The 26502-nt window shown below is 41.3% G+C and overlaps 2 protein-coding genes across 2 annotated transcripts in view; one reads left to right on the top strand and one right to left on the bottom strand.

The window, feature by feature from the left end:
* The window catches only part of pomgnt2 (protein O-linked mannose N-acetylglucosaminyltransferase 2 (beta 1,4-)), a 35144-nt gene extending 26658 nt beyond the window's left edge, over positions 1 to 8486 (bottom strand). The window contains exon 1 of the mRNA XM_074684160.1: positions 8185 to 8486. The gene's annotated coding sequence lies outside the window, so the exon portion shown is untranslated. The remainder of the gene's footprint in view (positions 1 to 8184) is intronic.
* A 4608-nt stretch (positions 8487 to 13094) lies between these two features.
* snrka (SNF related kinase a) overlaps positions 13095 to 26502 on the top strand; it is a 60278-nt gene continuing 46870 nt past the window's right edge. Inside the window, 2 exon segments of the mRNA XM_074683521.1 lie at positions 13095 to 13327; positions 14138 to 14851. Coding sequence (XP_074539622.1) covers positions 14263 to 14851 — 589 coding nt within the window. The 5' untranslated portion in view covers positions 13095 to 13327; positions 14138 to 14262.

The following is a 26502-nucleotide window of genomic DNA, read 5'->3' as shown; positions in this document are numbered from 1 at the left end:
GCCGTGTGAACAGCAAGCTAGAGTTCTTTTTCTAACTTCACTCAGTGTTTCACTATGGGCATCGCTTTAGTGTGACCTATCTGGAAGCTCCAATGACATTACGTCTGTCAGTGACAGACAGGTCAAGCTGTGTTTGGGGTACGCCCCCTCATGCTGTCACAGTCGACCCACCCACCCCAAGTCATTCTTGCTTTCTTCCCATGAGAAAGTGGAAGTTCCTCAGCTCTCTAAGCTAGCCTGGCACTGTTTAACTGTTCACTGACACCCCGTTAAGGTTTACGTCGCAGAACGCAATACCCGGTTTCAGCTCGCAATTTTGAGTAGGTCTATAGACTTTTCGTATTGCTCGGAACACTCTCCATCAAGGCGAGCTGTTCCCTGTCTACACGGTATTTGGTTACCGTATAGGCTAGTTAGAGGCTAACATGTCACGACGAGCCCGTATTTACTCGAGAAAGCCTTTTATCCGGCTAATTTGGGGTATTGAGTTTGCTAACCTGTTGTGACAAGCATTCTCCCCAGCTTATCGTTGGCGCTAACCTGGGCTAAACCCCAATAGCTAACGCTCCTAGTTGGTGAGCTAACACGTTACGGTGAGCTTAACCGGACTATATCTTCAGTTCTCCCTTTCTGATAACTATGTCTTCGGTTGCTACCCCTGCCATAGGATCTGAACGGGACTCTAAAGGGGCTGTATCCCGCCAATGCCCCGCGTCATGCGGAGCATCCATTTCAGGCAGGGACCCCCATCTGATGTGCATAGCCTGCCCCCAGTCTTGTTCTCATTGCACATCAATGTCAGAAAAGATTTTGGAACGGAGACTGAGAGTGGCAGTGGCTAACAGTCAGGACCCCTGCCTGACCACGGCCACACATCAAGCTACAACAAGCACCCATCAGCCATGAGCGAGAGTGGAAATGCTGACATTACGCTATGCTTTGGGCATGCGCATCATACTACAACCGTGGCAACTTATATCACCATGCATGAAACAAACAACAACAATGGTCAGTACATTTACATACAGCTTTAGAAATCGGACTGTGAGATTAGTCAATAGGGCTGAACAATTAATCGATTTTAAACCGACATCGCAATGTAAAAGAATGCAATTTTCAAATCCCAAAGGTTGCAATTAAGAATAAAAATAGTTTCATGCACACAGACCCGGAGGGGATATAGTAACTTATACTTGTTCTCCCTTAAAACAAGCAAAAGTCAAAATGCTGTTTTTTTTCTGGCAAAGAAACCCTGTGAGCTACAAAGATCCATCCAGTAGATCGTAGAACCATACCCTTTGATCACTTTATTCTATATGGTTTTTTTACTCTTACTAACAACTGGAGTTCAGTATAATTTCAGTGTTCCTTTTTCTTTTTCAATTATGAACTGAAAAAAAGCTCATTTAAATGTTAACAGTATCTTTTGTCGTGTTTGTCATACTATAAAATGACTTGAAACTTGTGTTAAGTGAACAATGCAGAAGATAAACTCCCCCACCAAAAAATCGTATGCTAAATCACAATCGCAATATTGGATTAAAAAAAATAGCAATTAGATTATTTTCCATAACAGTTCAGCCCTATTAGTCAGCATGAGATCAGACTATTGAAAAGCATGTAAACAGCTTAGTTGGACATGGCATAGCTTGATTGACACACCTAGATATTGCGATTGCTATCGGACTGCAGTTAGATTTAGCATGACTCGGCAGGTCTCGGTATACCTCAGCATTCAGCTGAAAGAGACCGTCTATGACCATGAGTAATTCTACATGTATACACTGACAAGACTAGACCCCTTGCTGTGGCTTTATGATCTAGCAATGACCTTAGTCAGACCGCTTTGTGCATGTTAACATACTGAGCACAACACTACCATGTTGTGCTTGTGCTGCTGAATCTGCTGACTGCCTTCAGCAAAAATAGCACCTGTTGCACCTCTTCTGCAATCAGCAAAGACTCAGCAAAGTGGTCAGATGATCAGCCCACCTCCACTTTAGCCTGTGGTTACTAAGACTCTACAGTTAAATCACTTCATGCCTGGCATGCTGACTGCATTGTTTTCAGACCCTCACCATTCCTGTTACGTTTTTTTTCACTGTGTTTTTTGCAAGTGAAACGCTGGCGTGTTAACAAGAGAAAAACAGATATTTTTTGAGCTGTGAATCACATAAAGCTACTACTGGGACACTAGAGGGACATAATAAAGATGGAAAAAAAGCACAATACCCCCCTCTTTAATTTCCATCTGATAATGGCCAATATGTTCAGTCGTGTTTGCTCTCAACACAAACCAATACTTTCAAACCCTCTTCCAGTGTGACTGGTCAGTAGTGCTTTTAGATCAACATGATCCTGAACACCTCTGACACCATGAACCATGTCTCTTGCCTGAAGATTTCTGCTTTAACTCACACATATCTGATATTAAAGCTAAATGAAAACCTAACAGCATCTTTAAAGTCATTTAGTTCCAAATTTGGGCCTTAAGGAATTGATGCAGCACGTGATAATGTACATTTTCTCTTTTCTGGGTGGGCTCAGAATCCCAGACTCAATAACAAGAATACTTGAAAAGAAACTTTGATATATCCATATGATATAGACAATTAATACTTAATGAACTGTTGAATTCTATAATAAGAAATGGTTAATTTAAAACCTCCAAAGATCACTGTTCTCTATATTGATGTGCACTTTGGATAATTAATAACTTGGGGTCTGTTTTAAATCTTTATGCTCTGCCCTGCTCTGCTCTGTAAACTCCTCTGAGTAGCAAGTCTTAAAACAAACCACCCGTTTGGACATGTTTCAAAATGTGATGAACTGTAGAGCTCAAAAGTAGAGTCTGTAGAATTTTCCTTAAAAAAATGAAATGCTCAAATGTCTCCAACGGTGTCAGTGTGTGTCTGCCTCAACCCCCTCCTCTGCCTGTATGTCGATGTTTTGGTTGTGTCCCGACATTTCTGGGTGAAGAGGAAGTGTGGCTACCTCAGCCAATCAAAGTACGACCAGTGCGCAAGTGACTTTGTGAGTTGATAATAGCAAGTAGAGGAGGCTAATCAAAGCAGCTACGATACCGGATGTAGCACAGAGGGTGAAACACACAACCAAAGTGAAACGAAGCTACAAACAAATAAAGCTTTTTCCTAAAGTCAGAGGCGTGGCTCTTAAAGGATAAGTTCAGTTTATACAGCTTTTACATTGTTTATAGAATGAAGTAGAACAAAATACTCACCCAAGAGGCTTTCCTGATCTAAGCAGTGCTTCGGGAGATATTTAGATCCAAAATCGTGCAGGGGACGTCCGTATAATGATCCATCGGGGCAGAGACAGCGCCGCTCCTAAAACTGCATTAATCGTCCAAAAACTCATGTTTTCCACCAATATTCCATCATGGTCCGCTCTGGGTTAGTCCTCTGCTGCAGTCTGTGTCACTCCAGACAGCACTGTGTGGCTGTAATGACCTCTGAACTGACGAAGACTTTGTTTACATTTGCCCCTCAGCGCAAGGGCAGTGCGGCTCATTGTTTCAGGGGAAGACGGCAGGCTACATGACGACTTTCTTCTTCCAGTTTTGTGTAAAATGGACGAATATCTATCTGATGAAGATGTTGTGGAGGACAACTTTGAATATGATGGGTGTCATTACAGTTTTGAGCCAGAGTTAACAGATGACGAGCTCAAAAAAAAGGAGGAAGTGGAGTTAGCTCTCCAGAGAGTACTGCACATGTGCGGAGGGGCAAATGTAAACAAAGTCTTCGTCAGTTCAGAGGTCAGTACAGCCACACAGCACTGTCTGGAGTGACACAGACTGCAGCAGAGGACTAACCCGGAGCGGACCATGATGGAATATTGGTGAAAAACAAGAGTTTTTGGACGATTGATGCAGTTTTAAGGATGGTGCTGTCTATGCCCCGATGGATCCCATTATACGGACGTCCGCTGCACGGTTTTGGATCTAAATATCTCCCGAAGCACTGCTTGGATCAGGAAAGCCTTCTGGGTGAGTATTTTGTTCTACTTCATTCTATAAACAATGTAAAAGCTGTATAAACTGAACTTATCCTTTAAGTCTGTCCCATGGAGAAACGCTATGCTGCAGGTGGTTGTTGGGCTAGCGAGTGTGTCCACGTAGCTTCAGTCTAGGGAAGCTGCTGACACAGATTCAAGGAGGAGGAGCCCAGTTTGAATGTTGTGTTTACCAACAAGAAACAAAAATTCCTGCACACCCAACCTTTAAAGAGGGCGTATTCTGCTTTCCCACATTTTAAACATGGATGTGAATCACCAATGCTTTTAAATCTCTACATAGTCATACATTGTTGAAATGCTCCTACTCCTCCCCCCATTCTTCTAAGTAACGACCCATCTGCTTCTTTTTCACACTGTCTCAGCTCTCCACCACCCCCATCATCACCCCCTCTCCTCTCACCCTCCACCACCACCTCTGCCACTGGTCTCTCCATAACAGCAGACCAGGTGAGGAGTAAGCTGAGAAAGATCAAGACAAGAAAGGCCACGGGACCTGACAGCATCAGCTCCACTTTTCTGAGGAACTGAGGAGCCGATTACACGTAACAGTTTTAGGGTGAAATGCAAAAGTTTTGTTGTGTTTCGGCCGCTCATTTACATGGAAACAGCGTTTTAACTGACCTAAAATGCAAACTTTTGAAAACGGCCTCCAGGGTAGGATTTTTCTGAAACGCTGCCAACACCGTTGCTGTGTAAACAGTAAGCCGGTGTTTTCAGTGGAAACGCTGACGTCACACTCTGCTTCGTGCGAGCACATACAACAGCACAACAGTAACGTTGTTGCGGCCGTCGTGGACTACCATGTTTTGCCTGTGCTGCTCAGTCTGCTGAATCTGCTGACTGTCTTTGAAAAAATGAGCATCTGTTGCTCTACTTCTGCTCTCAGCATTCACCAATACACCAGTTGATCGGCCCAACTCTACCTCGGGGGAGATCTACCAAGAGCTGCTTCTGACCAAGACAGTTATAGCGCCAACTACAGGCCTGGAATGCTCACTACAGCGTTTTCAGTCCCTTGGCATTTCCATGCAAACACAGATTTTTTTGCTGTGTTTCAGCGTTTTCAGATGAACGATTGTCGTGTGAACAGGGCCTGAGTCTGGAGAGGGTCGCAGCACTGTGGAAGACTTCCTGGGTGATTCCTGTCCCTGAGGGTGCAGTCACACTGGCCATCCAAACCGTGCTGTGCTCAAGCACGTTTGCCCCTCCACAGTGCCGTTCCCTCGCGAGAGAGTATGGCCAGCAGGCACACAACTCCACTATGAACCAGACTTTAGCACCCAGGTTCAAATATCAACACCACATTGGGGTGGACGACGCTGTCATCTACCTCCTGCAGAGATCCCTGTCTCACCTGGAGAACACCAGCAGCACTGTGAGGGTCATGATTTTTGACTTGAACAGTGCTTTAAACACAATCCAGCCATCACTGCTCAGGGGGAAGCTTGAAGGATTTTGAAGGAGCGGGGGCTGACTGTCACCTGGCTGCACAGACTGTGGACTACCTCACCAACAAACCACAGTTTGTGAGGCAGAGTGCTTTAAAGAGACAGCAGCTACACAAAGCGTTTTAGACAGAGGCTTAAAAAGACGTTTTCTGAAACACAGGTGAGAGAAAATGGGGATTTTATTGAGCTGTAAATCATGCAGAGCCACTACAGGGCACCAGAGGGACAGTGTAAAGTCTAAAAAAACACAATGCTTCCATTTTAATCATAAAAGAACAAATCTTTACAAGGCACACTGGGGCTACAGTTGTAATATAAAAGTACCTCTTTGTAAATTTGCCATAATACCATTGAGAAAGACAAATGAACCCTTGATCCTAAAGCCAAACCAATGCCAGCATCACTGTTTCCAACTACTCACTTTCAGAGCAGGCACAGAGCCAGGATTTTAATTTTGGGTGGGCCTTAAATTACAAAAGTTAGTGAAGTTACTATTGATATTTGGATACAGATATAGTTGTGTTACTATGTATGCTTTAAAGCAGATCTGGTTGCTTTGATCCTTCAATATTTGATAAAATTTGATAAAAAGTTTAGTGCATCAGATGTTTGTTTTCCTCCTCTCTTTCCACCAAAGAGGCTGAAAGAGAAGATGGCTCACTACGTCTATCTTTCCTAACATTGGGGTGCATAGGTTCTATAGCGGATTCATAGCAGAGTAAGCATCTGTCAAAAATGTGATCTTTGGGATGAAGACGGGGCTGCTCGCGCATACACACACAGAGAGCTGAAGCGAGCGTCCTGAGGGGTAAGGAGGAAACACACGCTAATATCAGTGATGGCACGAAAGATACGGTTCTTAAGCCGCCTGCCACAGTCCCAGTGTGGGAATATTTTGTTTTTTATCAGAATGAACAAAGTGTGAGCTCATGAACACCAACGAGCTGATATGTCGCATCTGTTTGAAAATAGTGGCAACGAAGAAGAAGAAGGGGAGGTGCAGCCGAGCCTTGTACTTTGACCATCCGCTCTTACTGAGGCTTTTGGTCTGCAAAGTAAATAGAAATAAAAGCGCCAAATGGTGGGCGTTCAAAGACAGCTACATTGCCAAAGAAATGCAGCCCTTCAATACGGTTGAAAGCCAGAAATGTTGAAAATGTTTGACAGACAGTACGGATTGACTGGGATAAAGTACATGTTACAAACAATTCAGGAACTGTATAAACTCCCTTTTATTTAGGCTATAGTTTTTATTGTTGGTTTATCTTTTGTTTTTTTTTTTAGAGACAGGGTCTATGTTTTAATGTTTTTGATTAGTATTTATTATTTTCATTGACATGTATTTTTTTCTAAAAGAGAGTCCATTTCATTTTCATTGTATTTTTTTTCTCTTTCTTGTTTGTTAAATTTGTTATATTTTTTGTTTAATTTATTTTATTTAAAAGATCCTGACCTTTTAATTACAGTTAAATACTCTTAAGAAATTAAAGTTTCTTGCTTTTGATATGGTGTACTCACTTAATTATCCCATTTATCATAATTACATCAATGAAAAAATGAAAAAAAAAATTGAATAATATTGACAATAAAATCGTTCATTGGCAATAATATTTTGGAAAATTATCGTCTAGCAAAATTTGTTATCGTGACAGACCTAGTATCAGCCAAAGAGTGGCGCTCTGACACACCAATGGGCTGTGCCACCTCAACTTTCCATGTCTTATAGGCTGTAAGGGCAGCAACATTAACCACAGTGAAACAAAAGACAGAAATCTATAGTCTTTCCCAAAATCATTATCCAGCCATACTGGTGTAACATGAGGCTGAATGAGTCACAACTTTCTGACCAACAGGACTCGGGTCATTCTATAAAGACAGGGCATCTAACAATAACCAGAGTTGAGCAACAAAATATTATGATATTGCTCTTTGAAACTGTTTTTTTTTTAAAAAAAAAAAAAAAAAAAAAGAAAGAAAGAAAGAAAAAGAAAGACAGAATTTTTTTTTTTTTTTTTCAAAGAGTAGTTTGAGTTGGACCAGCCAGAAACTGGGTGGGCTTGGGACCATTGAGCCCACCCATGACGCCACCCCTGGTTCATAATGATGAAACAAAACATCAAATCATTGTGTGGCTGTAATCTGAGCTATTTAAAAAGTCAACAACAGATAACTTTGAAGTGAGATCATTACTTTCTGTTCAGATTGTGCCTTTAAACTGATAGAGTAATAATAACAGCAGAAGATACATTTCTCCTTCTTGGTTATGTACATTTATGTATCCTGAATAATGCACTTGCAGCCAATTCAACACATCTTGGGACACCAGTGTAGGTTCAGGGGGCAGTATTCATTCATTCATTCATTCATGCATTAATTCATTCATTCATTCATTCACCTGTTCGCTAGATTGAAGCTGCTTCTGTTTTGAGCAACATTAAATAGTACTTCGGGAGTTTGTGTTATCAGCCTATTAAAGCATTAAAAGACATTTACTGGCATGAAGTTAAACATTTCTGGACACTGTTTGATATATTCAGAAGTGTAACACACATCTGTTCAGCTGTCTGTCAGCTGGGCACACTCATCTCTGATAGAGACCCACAACACTACAGACAGTTAGCCTGGCAGATTTCTACCGGTAAAACCTACTTCAGTTCCTCAGAACAGATCAAAACCTAGTCTACAGGACGAGTCTCACCTCGGGTCTCGGTGAAATGATGCTTTTGTCTCTGAGGACAGCTGAAAGGTTAGCTCATCTCGGCAGCATCAGTGTTCCTCAGTAATGCTCCAGCCTTTTGCAGAGACGGTCCAAAACGGGAACACAAGACATGTAGTGGGGACGACGAGCTGAACTGTGACGAAAACCGAGAGTCCGACCAAAAACAGCTCCGGGTTCAGTCATTACATTGTCCGACACACCGCCTGGGCTGTTTGGTGTTGTTTACCAGCTAGCCTAGCTCTGAGAAAGGCAGAGACAGAGAGCAGCTGCTTGGAGACCGACTCCACTCTGCTCTGCAAGTCTCCACCTACTGCCGAGGGAAATCCCGCGCTCACTTCTCGCGATAACACCCGACCTCTTTAATTGCACCGTTTGCCATTGATAATTATCACATCTTGGGCTTATAAACCGGAGCAGACTCTATAAATTAATCATTCCCTCATAAATAATTGAGGAATCACTGAATATCACCATGGTGAAAGCGCTCTTTTATTCTCTAATGCTTTAATAGAGAAGAAGTGAATATTCTTTAATTTATTCCTTTTAAGAGGAGGATTATAGGGATTTCATGTTAATGATGCAGGGTCATCGCATGACAATGCACACACACTTTCCAGTTTTTGAAGTCTCTGTGAAGACGTTGCAAGTGATCTTGAAACAGTCTCACCTTTGCCTGCTCATGAACTAAAATTTAAATTAGGTTTCTCAGCACCAAAATTATTTGTTTCTAAATGATAATTCTCTTTAGATTTTCTCTTTCTATTGTTAACCAAGTGAGAGGCATTTGTACTTTTTCTTGAAGAAAAGGACTTCTTTCAATGTATTTTTTTATATTTATTTTTTGAGTAATGTTGGACACAGGAGCTTGACTGTCAAAGCTCAGGTTGTTTGTGATAACTTTCACTCCAGCCCGCAGTCAGCAGTTATTCTGCAGTGCTCTGTTCAAACTTGAGAGTCTATCAATAAAATGAAGAGTGAGGTTATGTTAGCTCTGATTGGTAGATGACTGGCAGGACATAACCAGGATTCATTAATGTTACACTTTACATGTCTTGGAGCACCAGGCTGTGAGGGACACTAAACAGATAGTCTCCTTCTGGACACTAAATTACAAACTAAGTTAACAACGTTTTATTGTTGTCACCTTCCAAATGAAAGCTCTGCCTAACTACAAATAACCTTGTCACTTAGCGTTCTGGGAAAAGTTGTCTTGAACAAAGAGATGTAATGTTAAAACAAGATCTGCTCTCCAGAGCAAAGGCATGCCTTGGAACTAGTTACATCTTTATGACAGTAGGTGAAAGTGCTCAAGGGAAACAAAGTCTTGAAATTGGAAAAAGAGTACTGAGTGTACGGTGCTTTTAATTTTTTGTTTGTTTTGTGTTTTTCTTTACACAAAAATATGTGCATTAAATTTTTCGTTCAATCACTCAACTTTTATTTATATGGCCCTGTTCATACAAATAAAATACATGTTAGTTCAAAGTTAAAACAGCAGTGGCCAAAACTTTTAGAACACATACCATAATTAAAAACTTGTGTTTTTTTCTGTTCAATTGGCTGTTAAAACACCCCCAAATAAATACATCAATAAACAAATAAAATACCCACAAAGTCTCCTTTTCATCATTATGCTCTATATGTACCATAGAATCGAGTCATCATAAGAAGCCTCAGGTCACTTTCCTTTAAAATAAAGAACTTTGAAAATGATGGACTGGACCCCTCGGGTCCAGACCTCAACCACATTTTTCCGACTTGGTCTGGTTGTAAAATAAAGAGTGATCTATTGAAAAGGAAATCCTTTGGCTTGCTCATGTCATCTGATATTTTTTTAGCTCAGAGCAACCATCTCCATATTTCACTATCATGATTTGGAGCCAATAATAAGTACAATACATTCAAGTCTGACAGGTGTTTTAACAGTTTTAGCCACCACTGTACATGTTTTCAAACAGTTAACAGAAAGGAATAGGTTGAAGCATGACAACACCAACAGATTAAAAACAGTAAAAATGAATAAATAGATAGATAGATAGATAGATAGATAGATAGATAGATAGATAGATAGATAGATAGATAGATAGATAGATAGATAGATAGATAGATAGATAGATAGATAAAAGGTTAAGGATAAAAGTTAAAGATAACGCACCAAAAATACCAACATGCTGATTACTAAGTGATACAATAAAGCTGTAAAAATTAATAAAGAGCATTGAGACTATTGAATTATAAGCTAGACTAATACGATCAGTTTTACATTTAAAAGACTTTTTTTTTCTCTTTTCAGATCCAATATCACTGTTTTTATATAAGCTGCTAAAATTCAAGGTTATCAAATTAGGAACATGTTTTGAGTTGTCATTTTTTTCAAAAAAAATTTCAATGTTTGAATTATTATGATATTCTATTCATAATCATCATCATTTTTCTTTGTTTATTATTATTATTATTATTATTATTATTATTATTATTATTATTATTATTATTATTATTATTATTATTCCTGTTGTTGACCTTATTAGCTGTGTTAATTTGGGTTTTAATGGTTACTTCTTTTAATATCATCCATTGGTAATGAATTCAATATGACAGATGACTAATACCAGCACATCAGAAAAACATGTCTAAACAAATGTTGGTGACTGCATCTTTGTCATGGTGAACTTCTGAATGACTAGTAGGTGCAGAGTGGTGACATCAAACACAAAGCAACACTCCCATCTTCAGTCTGAAAAGCATGTAACACGACCAAGAATAGGTTTTGTTCTTTTACCACTGCGAGTACAATATCCAGATCTTGTCATTGAGTGCGCATTATTGCTTTATGTTTTGCTCACTTTTTTTTTTTTTTTTGGAACCTCTGAGGATTTTTGACAAGAAGATGTTTGTGCTGCTTCTTTGTTGTGTTTGCTTTGAGAGTCTGAAAGTTTTTCATAGAAATATGAATATATGTCACTATGTATGTTGCTAAAATATATGGTAAAGCCAGAGAGGGTAAATGTTATTAATTTGAGTCTGTGCACACATTTTCTGATGAAATCCCACAACCTTAGCTCCAGCCTCTGAGACGTGTCTCTGGTAGACAAAACATAGGTGTGCTGTTTTGAATAAAAAAATCCATTAGTAACAATAATAATAATAATAATAATAATAATAATAATAATAATAATAATAATAATAATGATAATAATAATAATAATAATAGGGCCAAGTCAATCTTCCGTCCATCACTAGATGTCGCTACACACCTTTTATTATGAACAAGATCTGAACCTGATCGTTAGTAAATTCATCGTCAGGTCAACCATGTGGTAAGGAACATGCATTTAAAATGTTTATCACCGCATCAAATAAATTAATGCTGTTGACTTGTTCAACATAATAGTGTATTCGGCTGATACTTGGACCTGGATCTTCTCAAACCCCAAGTTTAACTATTTTAAATCATCAACCGTTAAAGGCCTTCGTCCCATGAACAGTACTTGTCGTTGCTGCGCGTTCAGTGACTGAAAGTTGTTTCCTCCATCATTCCTTATCAAAAGCATTGTTTGACGTCAGAGCTGAATGCGGTCGGTGATGCTCGTTGGCTGCATTCGTGTGATCCTCGTAACTCTGAGCTCCTAAGCCATACTCAACATGATTTGATGGCTTTCAGTGCGTTGAATTTGAGAAGCTATTTTTTTTTTTTTTTTTTGTGTGTGTGTGTGTGTGTGTGTGTGTGTGTGTGTGTGTGTGTGTGTGTGTGTGTGTGTGTGTGTGTGTGTGTGTGTGTGTGTGTGTGTGTGTGTGTACAGAAAATAACAATGCAACAGAAAAATTCCTTTAGGGTCTGGACAACAAGCTATGGGGCTTACAAAACAATAAATGACATGTTGATACTATATAGCTCAGGCAATTATGCTATTGCGCTGACAATATGTCAGTTGTGTGTTTGTGATTTGTTGTCAACACTTACTGATGCAGATGTTTTGTTTATTAGAATCAAAGATTCAATTTCTCTTCCCTTGCACCATACATTTTTTGACTGTGGGATTAAGCCAGTGTAATGGAATGATTGATCAATTTTTTTTCTTGCTCCTTTGCAGGCGAGTAAAGTTTGATATTTATTTTGCAACTAACAGTGCTTGTATGAGATGACACAATCACAATGACTGACACATACGTTTCATGGTCTGTCTTTTGCAGAAAGTTGGGTTTTTTCCACTTGTTTGTTATTGTGTAAATGTGTTTTTCAATGATCAACAGGGTCACAAAGTTTGTTACAAAATGGACAAAAAGATAAATACATGAAAAATGTGAGGACACAGCACCAAGATAACAGAAGAGAACCAAACAATATAAAAAGGTTAACACCATCTCTGTATGAAATGAAATAAAACATCAGAAAAAAATAACAAAAAATAAGAAAAATCAAAGTTTAATCCTACCGTTCATACTAGTCGAGAAAGAATAAAGAAAGAATTTTGGTGGTTAAGATGTTTGGATTTCTATTACACTAAATTCCTACTTTTTCTGTCTCGTTTTGATCTGGCCCCCGAAAAGATTTCTACTCCGTAAAAATATATAAATAAACAAATAAATAAATAAGATCAAAAACATCAATTGTTGGATAAACAGAAGTCTGTGGAACTTAAACTAAGGCCAGGCCTAGATGACTAAATTCAACAGATAAGCCAGCGTAGTAAAAGTCAATATGAACCAAATTTTCCCCAAAGACTAGGTTATATATGCCCTAAAAACATATTTTTATGGACAATTCCAATCCTCTATATTTTTTTATTTAAAATTTTATTATGATATATGTCGTGTCCTAAAGTTTTTACACTGACATTGTGGTGGTCTCAGAAAATCCCGATACTGTTAAACGGTCAGTGAATGCAGCATTACAGCCCCACCGCCTCGGCTGGGAGGAGAGAGAGCGAGTCCGATTAGGACTGCCGCTGCCAACGATGCAATGCTTCGTTTTACGGATAAACTTAAGGTATAGGCACCTCCTGAGTGCCGAGTTCCCTTCCAATAGGTTATACTATCTTCATTTACTGAACTACTTGTGATAAAATTGATTGGAGATCACCTGAAGGACCCAGGTATCGGAAAAGACCGGACTCGAGGAGAGGTAAGCTGCGCGAGCCGTAGTAACTTTAGCTTGCTACATGCTAATGCTAGTTGTTGGATATTTAAACATCAGTCGATCCCCTGCACGCTTTTTTTGTGGGCTGGATCTAAAGGTTAGACCAGTACCTTTCTTTTGGCTGGGTTAGGGGGATCGTGGGCGGCGTCCCATCGTTATAACAGACGGCAAGTAGCGCTTGTGAGAGCCAGTGGGCTAACGTTGATCAATCAATGAACACCGTGCTAGCCTCTGGTAACGGCAGGCTAACAGCAGTTGTTTGTGCCGCCGCTGGGCCCTGTATGCTGGCGACTTCTGAGCCAGTCTGTGTGGTAGCAGAGTAGCTGCACACCTGTACGAAATGTAGAGTATTTTAGCTTCATTAAAGTTTTCATGGCACTCTTTTTACTGTATCAGCACGAGGCGGCACACAGGGACTGAGGCATAGAGGGAGCTAACGTTAGAGCTGCAGCCTTGCTGTCAAAACAAGCCCAACGCCTGTGAATGCTCCACATGACCGATTCATATGTGTAATGATTTCACACTTGAGCGTTCAGGAACGTGATGCTTGTTGTTTTTGCGGGGATCAGAAATAGTATCATCACAAATGATGATATTCTTAAAGCCGTAACTTGCGCTGTGCTGCACTGTGGGTGTAGGAGGGGCAGGTATAGTAGACTTTACATCTATGCGTACCTACATGGGAATTGTTTTGAAACTGATGGTAATATTTCTGCTTTTCACGTTTTATTGTGCGCTTGAAATCCAATCACTATGTAGTAAAACTTTGGTTTGTGTTTCTATTATGTCATTCAGGAAGCTGGAGCCATGGGTTTTTCTCTCAGCCTTCGATGAATTAAGCAAAGCTGGACCCACATAACTCAGACAACCTGCCCCTGCCCACAGGGGGGACCCCCCTGTCCCCATCACCCTCTCCAGCAATGGCAGGCTTCAAGCGGGGCTATGATGGCAAGATTGCAGGCCTGTATGATCTGGACAAGACACTGGGCCGTGGCCACTTTGCTGTGGTGAAGCTGGCTCGCCACGTCTTCACTGGTGAGAAAGTAGCAGTGAAGGTGATTGACAAGACGAAGCTGGACACTGTGGCCACGGGCCACCTTTTCCAGGAAGTCCGCTGCATGAAGCTGGTCCAGCATCCCAACATTGTGCGTTTGTATGAAGTTATAGACACTCAGACAAAGCTCTACCTCATCTTGGAGCTTGGTGACGGAGGGGACATGTTTGACTACATCATGAAACATGAGGAGGGTCTGAATGAAGAGCTGGCCAAAAAATATTTTGCTCAGATTGTCCACGCTATTTCCTACTGCCACCGGCTGCACGTAGTGCACAGAGACCTGAAGCCTGAGAATGTGGTTTTCTTTGAGAAACAAGGACTAGTCAAGCTCACCGACTTTGGATTCAGTAACAAGTTTCAGCCAGGGAAAAAGCTGACAACCAGTTGTGGTTCTCTGGCGTACTCTGCACCGGAAATACTGCTGGGGGATGAGTATGATGCTCCAGCTGTAGGTATGTAATGAGTTGACGCTGAGTAATGATGCTGAAATAATGAAACCAGTCATACTGTTAACAAGAAATGCCACGTATTTACAGTGAAGAACAGAGCAGACAGGATGTGGGTTAGATCTACCACGCTGCTCAGTTCCCAGAATCCTCTGCTTTTACACAGACGTGGTTTCGCTTGATTTTGTGTGATCCTTTGATAATCTAAACATTTTCTGTTCTCACCTGGTTAAAAACACAGATCTGTCATAGCACTACACGTCTCTTTTAAAGCCATGTTACAGCCTGGCTTCAGCACAGTGGGGCACTGAGGTTGTCAAAGAGACTAGCACCTGTTTCACACTTTTTTGTCTCACCTTACTGTAACACCTTTCTCTTCAGTGGGCTCATGGAGCCTGGGCACTTGTTCACTGTGGCCTGCTTTGTATTTAGATGGCCTGAATGCAGAGCAGTCATCAATTGTTTGCTGGGGCTCTGTGCAGCAGAATGTGATGGTGGAGGTCTCTCTCAGTATCAAGCTGTGTGTTACAGTAGCAGTGTACTACGGTCCATTTGACTCACTTTTCTGGCTGCCATAGGCCATGTGCTACAAGGTCAGCTCCTAGCACTGATGTCTGTGGACGTCCCATAGCACTGAATGAACTGGCTCATTGATTTTCTACGAGGGCTGACAGAGTGTAGACAGGCAGGTTGTGTGTCCATCTATACTGATATGATATCTGTCACATCAGGTGGCTCAAGTGATGGCAAAGACATGACACAAAGTAGTCATCTAAATTTATTGCTCTGTGTTATTGGTGTGTTAAAAACTTGTCCCTGATGATGGAGTATGAAGCAGTCGTTGAAGTATTATTTACTTCCTCTTTTTGTCCCCACAGTTCACACAAACTTGAGAGGTGAGGCAGATGCACTGAGGAAACTGTGGTTACTTTCTCACTGAAACTGTATGCACACAAACCATATCACACATTTCAGGAACTTTGATAAGATTCATATTATTATTTTGGTGCCTTGTTTGTTTTGAATCCCTCAAGGATCAGATATGAGAAAAATGTGATCAGAATCATTTCTGAAGCAATGATCAACCCAAACACACCTTTGATAAATTTCTCTGACAGGTTTTCTGTCATTATAGTTCATTCATAGCAGTTTTTGTCCCAGTGTTGATATTTTCAGATCAGTTATTGGATGTTAAAAACATGCTTAAAAGGTGCTATGGGGACTATCTGGAAAAGCCAGTGTTTTTCTGGGAGAAAGACTCCTTTTCCCATAAGTACTAGCACCCACTCTTGTGAAGATGTGATATTAACCAAGGAGTGCGTTTGTATGAAGCAAATGAATGGAGAGCAGATCTTTTTTTTTTTTTTAACTCGTCTTTGTTTAGTGCGTGACTATTTTTCCCAGGATGCAGTGAAGTAATGTATTTATTTGTAGTTAAGCAGAGCAAACATGACAACAGGCAAACTTTGTAAACACAGTTTGTAGTGTAGTTTAGGAGCTCAGGTGGCTTCTATTTAGTAGGCCTGTCACGATATCAAACTTTGCTAGACGATAATTTTCCAAAATATTATTGCTGATAATCGATGTTATTGTCAATATTATTTTGATTTTTTTCAATTTTTTCATTGATGTAATTATGATAAATGGGATAATAAAGTGAGTACACCATATCAAAAGCAAGAAACTTTAATTTCTTAAGAGTATTTAACTGTAATTAAAAGGTCAGGATCTTTTAAATAAAATAAATTAAACAAAAAATATAATAAATTTAACAAACAAGAGAGAAAAAAAATACAATGAAAATGAAATGGACTCTCTTTTAGGAAAAAAATACATGTCAATGAAAATAATTAATACTAATCAAAAACAATAAAACAAAGACTCTGTCTCTAAAGAAAAAAACAAAAACAATAAAAACTATAGCCTTAATAAAAGGGAGTTTATACAGTTCCTGAATTGTTTGTAACATGTACTTTTTCCCAGTCAATCCGTACTGTCTGTCAAACATTTTGAACATTTCTGGCTTTCAACCGTATTGAAGGGCTGCATTTCTTTGGCAATGTAGCTGTCTTTGAGCGCCACCATTTGGCGCTTTTATTTCTATTTACTTTGCAGACCAAAAGCCTCAGTAAGAGCGGATTGTCAAAGAACAAGGCTCCGCTGCACCTCCCCTTCTTCTGCGTCGCCACTATTTTCAAACAGATGCGACATATCAGCTCGTTGGTGTTCATGAGCTCACACTTTGTTCATTCTGATAAAAAACAAAATATTCCCACACTGGGACTGTGGCAGGCGGCTTTAGAACCGTATCTTTGGTGCCATCACTCATATTAGCGTATGTTTCCTCCTTACCCCTCAGCTCTCTGTGTGTGTACGCGCAAGCAGCCCTGTCTTCACCCCAAAGATCGTATTTTTGACAGATGCTCACTCTGCTATAAATCCGCTATAGAACCTATGCACCCCGATGTTAGGAAAGATAGACGTAGTGAGCCATCTTCTCTTTCAGCCTCTTTAGTCGAAAGAGAGGAAAACAAACATGCATGCACGTGTCAGTTTATCAAGGCTGGCAAACTTACCGAGGACGTTTTTATTTATCGTTTGGTTCATTGATTTATTGATTATCGTGACAGGCCACTGTGTTCCTCACAGCCCTGTGCTGGAAGAGAAGTGTCTGTAACGTGTAACGTTAGTGAATCTTGGTTATGTCCTACGAGAGCTCATCTACCAGCTCCAACCTCACTAAGGACAGCTGACGTAACCTCAGTCTTTATTTTATTGATAGACTCTCAAGTTTGAACAGACCACTGCAGAATAACTGCTGACTGTGGGTTGGAATGAACATTAGCGCAAACAGCCGTTGCTGCATAAGCTGTTGTTCACTACCTCTAGAGTGAGCTGCAGAATGAGCTACTCTATTTGCTGTTCACCAAAGTATGAGTGTGTTCTACAAAGGCGTTCATTTTAGCATGCACAACCCTGCAATTAACCAATCAGTCAGTTTAACCAATGAGATAACAGATGTCTGTGAGTCTGTGACCCTGATGAAAAGAAAAAACACATTTAACAAACATTTGTTTTTCTGTAAGAAAGGCTGGAGTCACACATTTGTTTTTGAATAGCACGTGGCATCATCAGTTAGGAGTTGGGATTTCTGGACTGAGAGAGTAGTACTTATTCCTACCTGCTTCGCAAAACATTATCAAATAGTCTTTGGTATTAACTTTCTAAGAACTCTACTCATTGTGTACCTGCTCAATACTGAGCAGTATTGTTTGAAACGACACAAGAATAGGCCATTCATAATCAGCCTGCATAGAAAACAAGAGATGCTCTGCAGATTCACAGACTTTTGTTGTCCACCTGAAGAGATTTCCCACTGCAGGTTGGAGCAGCTGCATGCTTCATTGACTCACTGTTTGACTGATATCCTCATAAATGTGACTTAATACTCTGTATCTGCCAGTCTAGACCCTCTGGTTCACAGGTAACATAGGATTGAGTCATATGTCAAACTTTTTGATGGGGGGTTGTTTTCCCTCTTACTATCATATTTATGTTTGCACGTGTGTTACGTGTTTTGATGCTCATGAAGTCAAAGACAACAGCTTTTTGCGTTTGTTGTTGTGATAATCAGTGTGATGAGGTGAAAGCCTTTAATTTACACTTTAGCGTCCCAGGCAGGCCTCAGAAGTGAGTGAAGCTCTCTTTTTTTGCTTGGCCTGCCTTGAGCTCCAACAGAGAAGAATTTCTGCACAACAATGGAGGTCACTTTGTCGCACGATTAAAAATTACATTACCCGACAAGTTTCATATGCATGGCAGTGAATGCACAATAAACTGTGGTGCACAGAGTGCTGATAATGGAGAGAGGAAGAAGCCTTCATTCAGAGCTTTGTTCAGTTTGTGTTTTACACTCACTTTTACAGATAGCAAGCCCTTCAAAGGTAGAGTCTGCAGGATTTTTCTAAAAATATAATTTCAGCTTTTACAGGAATAATCCTGCTGAATCATCACCTACAGGTCTCTTTACACGTGTGTCGATGTCTGTGTCTGCCTCAACCCCCTTCTCTGCCTGTATGTTAATGTTTTGATTGTGTCTGGAAGTTTCTGGGCAGAGAGAAGATGTGGTGACCTCAGCAAATCACAGTGTGCTCAGTGTGCAAGTGACTTTGTGTATTTATGATAGCCAGTGGATGAAGCAAATCAGAGCAGCTACAATAGTGGATGTAGCACAGAGGAAGAAAAATACAACCAAAGTGAAACAAAATGCCAAACGGATAAAGTTTTTTCCCAAACAAGGGCAAGGCTTGGCTCGACTTTCACTCCTTTCAGGAACTTTAAGAGCAGTTCAGGATGAAGAGCGACATGAAGTTGTGAGTTAGCTTTCTACTAACCAGGTATGTGCAGTGTTTCCCCAAGGTTTACAGCCTTGAGGTTCTATGTGGTAGTTTTCCCAGCTGTCTGTCCACTATACAGACTGTGCTTGTCTTTATGTGTGTATATCTGTGCACTTGTTTGTGTGTCTGTGAACAAGTTTAGGAAGAACTTCGCCCTGTGCAAAACAGCATGAGGAGAAATGTGAAGGCAAGAATGTACAAATGACATCCTGTCATGTACATTGGATAAACAATATAAGGCTGTTTATTCGGTTAAAAAAAATGAAAAATAGACCTTATTTAGGAGAGAGGTCATTTTTAATCACGTTTAATTTAATTTAATTATAAAGGGACTATGTACAATATTCAACATAAATGTCACCATTTGATGCATTGTACCAGAGTTAGCTTAAATCTAGTTCATAAACTTTGTTTGCTGTAATCTATGGCTATATGGAATATAAAATTAACTCAACTTCTTGGGAGCCCCCCCCCCCCCCCCCCCCCCAAAAAAAAAATAAATAAAAAAAAAAGTAGGGAAACACTGATGTGTCAAATATCCGCAATTAGCTTGTGCTAATATTCCAAGTCAAGTGCAGGGCTCTTGAGTCTCTCCACCTCCACAGGGTCCAGAACTGAGCCTCCCCAGCAGTCTGTTCAGTCTCTGTCTCCTGTATCCTGTGTGCTCACAGCAGGTGAAGCTCCTCCAATGTGGCGCTGGCGTCCGATGTCAGTTCCGTCAGCCACGTCTGTGAACAGCACGATACCACTCTGCCCTCCGGCAGCCCCTCTGCCGCTGGGTTAGCACGGCTAGCTCGTCCATCCCACCGGAGATAGATCCCACGTTCCCAACAACGATGGATGGAAGGACAGGTCCACGTCATCACCTCCCAGCTCACACCTGATAACCAGCACGTCGTCCTCACCTCCACCTCCTCACATTGAGGGAAATCATCAATCCCTACACTAGTTAGCATTGACATGCTACAGGCTGCTAACAGCTAATTTCACATGTAAACAATACAGCCATGGTTACATGTAGGATCTCTAGACAAACACAGAAGAAAAGTAGAAAAAATATCACCGAAGACACAAAAAGTTTGGTGTCCATGACCAACAATGAACCATACAAAGTAATGATCCACTCCAAATACAAAGATTACGAAAAAGAGACGAAAAAATTACAAGAAACTGACAAAGAAGAGAGAGCTGCTGCAACAGGCAGCTACTTGGGCAGCGCCTAGCAACACAAGATGCTATGCGATAGGCCTGCACAATATATCGTTTGAACATCGCCATCGCAATATGTGCATGCGCAGTAGTCACATCGCGCATGTGATGTGACCATCTCATTTCCCCCATTTATTGGAGAAATGGGAAAAAAAGCAACTGAAATTGAAACCTATTCTATTTTGTACAGAGACATGGCCTCCTGGATCCCTTTCATATACAGCAATCTTCATCATTCACAGATAAACCCCCTTAGCCTGGATTTAACAGTATTATAGGAATACAATGGTATCATTGTGAGTCAACCAAATTCTTCCCAAGAGAGAGCTTTTCAAGTCATCTGGTGAAAATTATTATTCTTTTTAATATCGCAATATATCTCTCTATATATCGCACCCCCCCCCCAAAAAATCGCAATGTCAGTTTTTTCCAATATCGTGCAGCCCTACTATGCAATGTTATATGTTATAGTTCAGTGTTTCCCACAGGATTTTAGGAGACTGTGGTGGGGGAGTCTCTGACCCTCGGCGGTTTTAATGTGTGTGTACGTTTTTAAGCGCGATGTATCGCCCTTACAGTAAGTGCAGTTTGGGACCATGGACATGAACGTACGCTGATAAATAAGAACTTACAAAGGCATATCAGAAATATTTTAAATTTGATTCAGAAACAAAACCAAAAACTCACTCTCTCACAATAATTTGAACAATTTACTGAACAACATTTCAACAACAGGTTATTTACACAATTTCCCGTGATCTGTGATCCGTTATCAGGCTACTGAGACTGTAGCCTACCGTTATTCTCTCACCTGAGTTAATGAGGTGTGTGTTTGAAGCTGATGAGAGAAAAGAGAGCACGAGGATGTGAGTAGGTGAAAGGGAAGCAAAGTGGAAACCCTTTATATTGTTTTAACATCTTAAAAATTTTTTTTTGGGGATAAAGGGTCAGATTACGATTCTTCTTCTCTCTGCTCCCTTATTTGGATATAGGAGTGTTGTATTTTCATTCTGTTTTTTTTCTACAGTGACTGCAGTGATAGTCTAAATAAATAAAGATTCCTAAATTTGCTGAGGCCCACTTCATCACAAAATGTAGCCTAAATCAATGCAAGATCATTTTCTGACTGATATTTCCTGATATTGCTGTGTATCTGGCTTTGAGAGAAATTCAGCTTTTTCCATGCTCTCTCCGTCTGTTGTGTTCACCGTCTTACGCTGACGTCACTACAAAAATCGCAGTAGCTCATGGCTACTTAATATGCACGTACTGATTTGCATTGACCATATATAGTTATGTTCGGGCGCGCTGAAGGCGGGAAAGGAGGCATGCTCACCACATTCACGCTTTTCTCGGCGCGGTGTGATTTATCACGGAGAATAGCGTGCAGCTGTGTGTACGCAGAGTTTGATAGATCTGAAAAGAGTGTTGGTCGTATGCACGTTTTGCCTTTTCGTCGTAAGTGAAACTTAAGAGGACTTCTACATGCTTTAATAAATGTAGGCCCCAGTAGAGGAGAATATGACATATTAAGCCGCGTCAGCTCATTGGTATTGTACAGGTGATTGTACTGTGTGCCTGCACTGACTCTGAATGCAGTGATAATGAAACTCTGGAACCGAGACGTGCGCGGTGCAGCCGTTCCTTTTCCCAAGAAGGGAGGCAGACAGCGCAGTGAGATACTGTGTCCACGGCCGCTGTTAGCATGGCCGCTAATGCCCAAAAAAGAAGTTGCACGTACCTCAGAGTCAGACGCCCCGCTCTAACGTCGCTGGAATCTGGTTCGCGCCAAACGTACCAAGTAAAGAGCGGCGTCTACGAGCGTGACCAGTGCGCGCGCACTCTTGTTCTCGCTTGTTTACATGCGGTAGGAAAGTACAGCTGTGCAATGGTCTGACAGAGTGACGGATCGTATTTTTGTCTCCATATGAGACTGTGGCGGAGCCAAATGAGACTGTGGCGGGCCGCCACAGTCTCATTAATTAATGGGAAACACTGTATGTTACATCGCTAATGCGATGCTACAGATGGTTGTTGGGCTAGTGAGTGTGTTCACGTAGCGTTGGTCAGAGGCAGTGGGTGTGCGCTGCCGCTGACACTGATCCAAGGAGAAGGAGCCCAGTTTGAATGTTGTGTTTACTAACAAGCAATGAGAAGTCTTGCTGACCCTACCTGTAAATGACAGAAATCTGTCCTCTGTAAGTCGCCTTGCAGAACTGTCTGGTGGTTTATGGGCTGTTCAGCCAGAGTTCATTGGAGTGTGTCTCTGCAGAGCAGTGTCCTGAATGCAGCACTGGTCAACCCTGTCTGTTGCCAGAAGAAGAGACGAACAGTTAATCTATGCTATTGTTTGGACTGGGATAGAGGTCTGTACTGCTAAGCTAGATAAATGAGTTAGCAAGGTATGCTGGGAGAAAAGCCAGAGTGACTCAGGAGGATTGCTGTTTTTCATACGATAGTGTTAAAAGGTTATGGATTAAACTGTTCTGAGAATCCGTTCATGTGTCCATAATGGGTTGAACCTCATGTTTCTAATGCTGCCAAAGGTGTGTTATTATTGCAGCACATACCACGTGTGTTACTTCCCTTTCCCAGGAAACAGCCCCTATGGCCCTGTTTACCTTTGTTTATGACAATAAGAGAGGATCCAGAGGAGACAGGAGGAGGGATGGAGCTGTTATATAATTGTACATTTGCAGCTTCAATATTTACCCTTGCTAATCTGTCTGTGATGGTTTCTGTTGTAATAAGCCTTTTCTCATCTCCATGATATGTTTCAGTGACTGCTGTTAGCAGAGCTGTGCTGAAAGTAAAGCCCTGGTGTTACACAGAGCTAACAGATGATGAGTACAACCTCTGTGTGTGGATATGGGAGCATTTTGCTCCTCTCGTGAATGCCACATAATGCTGATATCCCATTTTGTGACTGATCTGGACGGTGCACTCAAACTAACATTCCTCTACTAGGTTAGTAACACACTGACCCCCACGCCTCTACCCTTCTTATTCATCTCTCAGCTGAGTTTTCTCTGAGCCTTCAGCGTTGTTGAGGCTGAGCAGGAGGGAAACGTGCACACAGGCACACAGAAGCACACACAGTCTTAGTGCGGCTGTTATCCAGTCACTCACTCACTGTTACATAACTCAGAATCTCAGACTCACTGATTGACGGTTTGTAGGAAAGCTATTTGAACAGACAGGTTCTTCAGGTAGGCTGACATTTAGAAGCTGGAGGAAACAACACTGTGCAGATTTGTTCACCTCTTGAAATCCTAAATCAAGAACTCAGGGTGACATGTGGCTTCTGTGTTTTTTGAAATCTCTCTACTTGCACTTAAACGATATTGTGCTTTCTCAATTCAGGGGACCACACAGTGCAACAAAAGCAATATTTGATCTGATTTATGGCCTGTATTTATTCTACTACTTTTACAAAATATTGTTGTTGTAATTCCACAACAATCTGGTGCTTTAAACAGAGTTCACTCAGTTTGCCTCACATTGGCTTTCATTTATCAATTTAACAAGTTGGTGCAGATTTGGGCGTAGAAACAAGCTTACGGCAACATTCAGTTATGATTTATGAAACATGTGCAGCTTAGCCAAACACAGCCCACACCTCATCAGGAAAAGACAAATGTAAATGCACGTCCCCTAAATCTTCAGTGTTCAGCTTGCTTTACCCAATTAAAGCTGAGAGCTGAGTTTTAAACATGAAATGTTTTCACCTTATTTTATTATTTACTTTATTTGTCTGATATCCAACTTTTAGATGCCTCGATGTGATAAGTAATTAACAAACTTAGGTCCAAAATACGAAGAAACTTTAGGATTGACATTAGAAAAAGACGCTGCACTTAGACTCAAGCCTCAGCCTGTCACAGACTGGGGAGCAGGTAGCAGCACATATCAGGTGTGTGTCGAAGGTGTGAAACAGATGAACCTGCATCTTTGATAGACCTACAAATTGATTTCAGTTAACTTTATTCAACAGGCAGACCAGATTGTTGTGTTTACCTCCAGACTAGGGCTGGGATGGTTATGAAAAAAAAGTCTGAACCGTTCAGGGTGCTTGTTCTTCTGTCAATGTCTTTTTTCTTTTTTAGTGTAGGGTGTGTGTGTGTAGTTCCGGTCATACGCATGCACAACGCATGGCGAAGGAGTACAGCAGGACAATAGAGGAGTGAGGCGTGTGTGTTCTGTTCATGGCGCGTGGTAAAGACAGAGTTAGAGGATGTGTCTGTGGCGTTGTATCATTCTGCTGTATGGGAGCACCTTAGATTTACTGTGAGCCCTGATGACGGCGGGGGGGAAGTGGAGGATAAGACTGCAGCAGAGTGTTGCCAACTTAGAGCGCGGTCACACTGGCCATCCAAAACGTGCCGTGCCTAAGCACGATTGCCCCCCTGCAGCGCTGTTTCCTAGCTGGAGAGTACGGCCAGCGGTCACACTACCCCTATATGAACCAGACTTTAGTGGGTATTACACACACGCACGGCCCGCCTTTGTCATCATGAAGCGTCTGTTTACATGAAAAAAAACGCCGTATTATAGTCAGACATTAGATAATGGTTGACGTGTGAATTAACTGTAGCATTTATCTCTGTTTATCTCACAGAAAAGCTACTTTCGCGACACTAGAACGTCCTTCTATAGTCTAACATTATATAATGGTGGACAGAGGGGCCAGGCATTCTGCAGTGTGCAGCCCAAAACACAGACACACAGTAGCAGGAGCGACAGAATCTCCGCGGAGCAAAAATTTTCATATTCGGCGACATTTTGGCCGATGTTGATTGATCAGTGACAGGCATAATCGGCCTGCCCCGATTAATCGGCCTGCCCCGATTAATCGGCCTGCCCCGATTAATCGGCCTGCTCCGATTAATCGGCCTGCTCCGATTAATCGGCCTGCCCCGATTAATCGGCCTGCCCCGATTAATCGGCCTGCCCCGATTAATCGGCCTGCCCCGATTAATCGGCCTGCCCCGATTGAACATTGAACATTGAACAACACCTGTGAAAAAATAAAATCATCATGTTTTAACTTTAACAACCAATAAAGTGTCAGAGCAAATAGCAACAATGGTTGGCTGTCAGACCTTTCAGGAGGTATATAAGATCAGTTTCATATGTAAGAATTGGCCAATCACCAAGCCCCCAAAATTAAGGAAATCGTCACCAATTGATCGGTACTTGTCTAATTTACAGTGATTTTTTTTTACCCACTTCTTCTCTGCCATCTTATTGCTCTCTCTTACAGCAACCATGACAATTGTCGGGTGTCTGGTGATCTTGGGTGTTAAAAACAACAAAAATGTTCTCTGGACTGAACCAAAAACTATGACCACAAAACCCTAATAAGATCCGGAGACCCCTTCCTTCCCCAGAGGCAGTATGGTTAACTTCATCACTAAGGCCAAAGATATAAACATTTTGTCTATATCTCACCAAAATGTGCTGATCAGAACATCTCCTTTAAGTGTCCAGTAATGATTTTCCCTCCTGATATGATGCAGTCACTACGGTCTCCTGTTACTGGAACTGTGGCTGCTGTCATTTCAAGCTGCTTTCCTGCTTAATCAGAGCAAAACGCCTGAATGCAGAGTAGCAGAGGAAAAGATGCCAAGTGACAAATCCCACAGTCGCTAATTAAAGCATCATGGTGCCGCTGTAACACGGAGAGGAGGAGGACCATGTTCAGGAGGAAGCAAATGAATGTGTTTAAGTGTAAGGGACATTTTGGAAACAGGAGGATAAGAAGAATGAAACATGGTGGTCTCAAAGAACATTTAAAAAGGCAGCAAGTGGTAAAAATGAAGTGGTGGTGTGAGGCCCAGTCCTGTTACTCCACTGAGGAGATTTCCACAGAAAATCTGGAGAGATGAGAGAGCTGGTGTGAATGATAAGAGGGGGCTGGTGCAGAATGCCAGAGGAAAGCTTGTGAATAAGAAATGATGAAGAAAAGTGGACAGAGCTACGCTTCAGTGACACAGAGGGAAACCAAAGTTGTACATTTGAACATGAGTAGGGTTTAGTCAGGGAAGGGGG

Source organism: Halichoeres trimaculatus, unplaced genomic scaffold (genome assembly GCF_033239565.1).
Source record: "Halichoeres trimaculatus isolate MK-OKI-2021-1 unplaced genomic scaffold, fHalTri1.1 fHalTri1_scaffold_12, whole genome shotgun sequence".
Lineage (NCBI taxonomy): Eukaryota > Metazoa > Chordata > Actinopteri > Labriformes > Labridae > Halichoeres > Halichoeres trimaculatus.
The sequence above is the reverse complement of the archived record's forward strand: the minus strand, read 5'-3'. Positions and strand labels throughout refer to the sequence as shown.